General features: G+C 43.2%; 1 protein-coding gene across 1 annotated transcript; it reads left to right on the forward strand.

The window, feature by feature from the left end:
• The first annotated feature begins 337 nt into the window (after nucleotides 1–337).
• Nucleotides 338–4,295, forward strand: irf7 (interferon regulatory factor 7). Its single transcript, XM_084016967.1, has 10 exons — nucleotides 338–524; nucleotides 900–1,053; nucleotides 1,377–1,548; nucleotides 1,641–1,738; nucleotides 1,878–1,929; nucleotides 2,021–2,137; nucleotides 2,232–2,434; nucleotides 2,891–3,092; nucleotides 3,201–3,316; nucleotides 3,426–4,295. The coding sequence occupies exons 1-10, from the start codon at nucleotides 463–465 to the stop codon at nucleotides 3,612–3,614; spliced, it is 1,365 nt and encodes a 454-aa protein (XP_083873093.1). The 5' UTR covers nucleotides 338–462; the 3' UTR covers nucleotides 3,615–4,295.
• The last annotated feature ends 295 nt before the right edge of the window (nucleotides 4,296–4,590 follow it).

Genomic DNA, 4,590 nt, shown 5'->3' on the forward strand with positions numbered 1-4,590 from the left:
ATCCAGGCTTCGAGACTAAAGCAAAGAAAACATATTGATCACAATGCATGAGTCCTAACAACAATACTACTACTGTAACAGTATCAAAGAGCAAACAGTCTTGTTATTCCACGTGAATTCCAGTCGATGACGTATTTTAACGAGCTGATGAAACCCATTCAACAACTGGATTCAAGGGAAAGCGAGTCCAACTCGTCCGGCCGATGACGAAATGACATGAGGATATTGTGACGCAACGCAAGCGAACAACCGGAAGTACTTTCACTTTCGCCGCTCGCGGTGGTTATCGCGATCTTCCGCCGAACTCGTCTTTGTGAAGCACCTGTACGCGAATCAAACGCACCCACGTGCGCGTCGGAATTGGCGCGAGCTGCTGCCGCGAGCTGCTGCTGCTGCTGCTGCTGCGCCCTCCCTTTGGGGAGGAGACACGGAAACCTCATATAAAGCCAGCAGGCTTCCTCGATGACGATGAACAACAAGCAACAGCTCTGCGTGAGCAACACAACAGCTGAGAAAATGCAAAGGTAGGGAGAAAAAAACACTCTCTTCCTTCCTTATGTAGGATCATTATATTCCTATCTGTTGTTTTATCGTTATTAGAGCTCCCTGTGAATCCATGTTTTCGTATAATGTGCTGACAAAGTCTGGTGTGCATATTGCTGTATATTGCTGCATATTGCTTGGCCACAGGATTACAGGGTGTTGTAGGTACTTTTTTTTCTCTTTAACTGTCTAAGAACATCAAATACCTTGCTGTGTGATTGCTGACTGTAGCTTTAGTGCCAGTTGAGACACGGTGTTTAAAGTTTTGCTTTTCCTTCCTCTGCTCTCTCTGTTTCATGAAAAAAAAAAAAAAAGAAAGAAAAACCGGAGACTGATCTGTCATGTTTCTCTCTCAGCCCTCCCAAGCCTCAGTTTGCCAGCTGGCTCATAGAGCAGGTTGAGACTGGCCAGTACAAAGGCCTGTGCTACGAGAGCCCCAACAAGTTCAGAGTGCCTTGGAAGCACAACTCCAGAAAGGACTGCAACGAAGAGGACAACAAAATATTCCGGGTAGGTCCAACAGCCAACTTCACTGCAGTGCACGGCAATGTTTTGTTGACATCTGTCTGACACTATGGTCACAGTATTTTTGTAAGTATGAGATTGTGCCACAAACACTCCTCACGGACAGCTTCTGAAGAAAATGACTGATGGAGGTCCCGGAAGCAGGCACCAGTGGTGGCACTTTCACTTCCCTCTCGTCCAAACTACACTAGCAAATAGCAAAGTGGAGGATTACAGATCCCTTCAAGGCGTCTTCATTTCTGAAGGCGTGACAGCCCTTTTTTTTTGTTTACAAAGAGTGCATTTGAAGCTTATCTCTTGGTTCGCAGGCATGGGCAGTAGCAAGCGGAAAAATCAACGACTTCCCCAACGACAAGGCCAGATGGAAAACCAACTTCCGGTGCGCTATGAACAACCTCAACAAGCGCTTCAAGATGATAACGGATAATTCCAAGAATTCTGACGACCCTCATAAAATCTACGAGATCTTCAACACCGAGTGTAAATGCTCTTTAATCCAAGCCTGTCTGCTTCCACCACTTAACGGCTTTTGAATGCAAATTAACGTGCAGTCGTTTTTCTTTCATCCGCAGACAACTACGAAAGTCCGGCAACGCTAGACTCCCAGGGGGATTCTGAGATGACTCCGGAAATCTTAAGCTCTCCCGTAGAGTGCTACTCAGGAAACGAGGTTCAGTATTGTCTAGAGCGCACTTTCACTTCTCTCCGAATTTGGTTTCATATCACAAAGATTTTCTTTGAGGCGTTTGCTTCCCCTTGAATATGAATCACATGCTTAAATACTGTGTTGTTGCCGTTTCTCCACACAGCATAATCTGCTCAACACTTTGATGGCCTTGGATCTTGGCAACCCGACATTAGGTAGAGTGTCTCATGCAAAAAAATCAGTCATGGAGGAGCATCCACCCATAATAAAGGTTTAATGTTAATGCTGCTCTAATGTCCCTAATAGAGGAGCAGCCATGGGTAGAGGGCTATGGTCAGCACAATCCAGCTGCCCCAGCAAGCTACCCTGTAGCAGCCGAGAACCACCCACAGCTTCCTCCACATCAGCCTACCTACTGTGAGGGTGAGTCAAAATAAAATCCCTTCAATGAAATTAATTGACTGGGAAAACTGCTACCTATTGATTAGCTGTAAATATGTGATGTTTTTTTTAACAGTAAATCCTCCAGCAGCCCTCGACTCACCTCTCATGCCGAGTATATACGACCTGGAGATCTCCATCCACTACAGGAAAAGGGAAATGCTGAGGACCACATTGACCACCGGCCGTCTCCAGCTGCACTACCAACAGGAGGTGCCCGAGCTCAATGCCCACACTCTCTGCTTCCCCTCCACTGAATCTCTGCTGGACCACAAACAGGTACATGATCAGCTGGACATTTGGTGTGACTGAATCTAAGAAAGAAAGAAAAGAAACATCCTTCCTCATAAAACACGCTACACCGGTTCTTTAAGTATTTTTAAATCATGCATTGTTTGGAAGTGTTTTTTTTCTCTGCCTCCGCTGGAACATTACTGCTTTTCCTGCTGTGCTACCAATCAGCGTGTAGTTTATATGTGAACCCATTGGCAGTAATGTGTATGTCACGTTCACAAGAACCAACAAAACAGGAGAGCGACTCCTTAGCGCTACTAGTGGTCAGAACTTCTACAGGGTACCTTTTTAAAGTGCATGTAATATTTACCAGTGTAGTTTTACTTTTAAGGAACTAGGAGGAACTGTAAAAAGTCAAAGAACTTTGGTCAGTTTGAGAAACATAGAACTTCATCACAGGAGGAAAAAATATCAAATATAAAAAAGGTTCTTTTTTTCCAGGTTGAGTACACTGAGCGCATCCTTAACAGCATCCAGAGAGGTCTATTCCTGGAGGTACAGGACACTGGTATCTATGCCTGGCGGCAGGACAGGTGCCACGTTTACGCCAGCGCCAGCGACCCCAGTGCGGCTCACCCAGACCCAAGCAAGATGCCCCTGAACACCAGGGTGGAGCTCCTCAGCTTTGAGAAGTATGTGAATGGTGAGTGTGGATCTCTTACTCGTTTGAACAAAATGACCAACTTCTTACCAATATAATTACCGTCAGATTCCCAGTGAAGCATGACGGTCCCACTTGTGTCCGTTTCAGAACTGTGGCAGTTTAGAGAGAACAACGGTAGCTCTCCCAACTACACCATCAACATGTGCTTTGGAGAGAGGTTTCCTGATGGAAAACCTTTGGAGAAGAAGCTCATCGTTGTCAAGGTTACCCCCTTTCCAAACCTCCCTGAACTTCACCTCAAAGAAACATAATGTATATGAGATCGTCTCCCTTCAGTTATGCATTTTTTAAAGATTTTCTTCTCCCCTGTAGGTGGTCCCTCTGATCTGTCGACACTTCCACGAGATGGCCCAGATGGAGGGAGCTTCGTCTCTTCACAGCGCCAACGTCAGCCTACAGTTGTCACATGACAGCCTGTTTGATCTCATCAGTTCCGCCTTTAGTCTGCCAATGGCTGAAGAGCCAGCGCCGGCTGCTGCACCTCTCCTACCTCAGATCTGACATTTAAATCTCACTTCTCCCTCGTGGAGACACCGATGGACACTCCACCGTTACCCACAGCGTTGCTAGAAAGTAACTGGTGACCTGTTGAATGTGTTAAGAGTAGAGGAAGCAGAAAGACACAGAGTTGAATTGTGGTCCTGTGTAACGTGCCGTTGTCGATCAACTGTAAGTCCACCCTACTTTATCTGCTGTTGACGTTAGTCACAAACTTTACTGACCTTTTTTATCACTACATAAATAGAAATTAACTCCTCCACTGTTATATAACTCACCGTTTTGCCTTAGAATACAATACAATTACTGTAAATGTCAAATAATCTCTTCATGAAATGTATGGTTTAATTGATACATGTATGAATTACCAAATGATGCCTAACATGATGCTAAATCCTTTCTCACGTGTAAGTTTTTGCTTTTTTTATCTCATATTTATGGGCTTGTAAAATGCAAATGGAAGCTAAGATAAGTAATGTGGAATGTTGTTGTTTTTTTATTTTTTGTATATATATACGTCATGCAGCCGTTGACTGCAAAGTATATCCATGTTCACGGTGAAATGTTTTGCACTTCAGAATTTGTTGGCAATGATTTTACTCTGCTAGTCATTTTTGCACTTTATTACAGAATAAACCTGACTGGCATGTTTTCAAATTCAAATAAACTTTAACCTTGAGTAAAGTCTCCGTTTATGACAACTAAATACTTGATAATACTTGATAAGTAATATACAAAGGTAGTATAATAATAACTTTAAAACTAGGTTACAACCTACTGCTTTCTTAAAGCTAAAGGAAAAAATATGTTTTGAACAAAAAAAACAAGAGAAATGTAAAAAACATTTTTCCTTTTCATTAAAACTATTTTTCTGAATAGAAATTACAAATGTCTACATAGATGCTTCTTTCAGTCTATAGTGTTTGAAATGTAACACCAAGACATATGAGGTGATGACAGGCAGAAATAAGTGCCATCT

Source organism: Eutrigla gurnardus (assembly GCF_963514095.1).
Source record: "Eutrigla gurnardus genome assembly, chromosome: 9".
In the NCBI taxonomy this organism is placed as follows: domain Eukaryota; kingdom Metazoa; phylum Chordata; class Actinopteri; order Perciformes; family Triglidae; genus Eutrigla; species Eutrigla gurnardus.

What these genes read in the sequence shown, in the direction of transcription:
- irf7 (XM_084016967.1), top strand. Translation starts at nt 463, where the DNA reads ATGACGATGAACAACAAGCAACAGCTCTGCGTGAGCAACACAACAGCT. An exon ending in ACAGCTGAGAAAATGCAAAG is followed by an intron (nt 525 to 899) that starts GTAGGGAGAAAA and finishes TTTCTCTCTCAG; the next exon opens with CCCTCCCAAGCCTCAGTTTG. An exon ending in CTCTGCTGGACCACAAACAG is followed by an intron (nt 2,435 to 2,890) that starts GTACATGATCAG and finishes CTTTTTTTCCAG; the next exon opens with GTTGAGTACACTGAGCGCAT.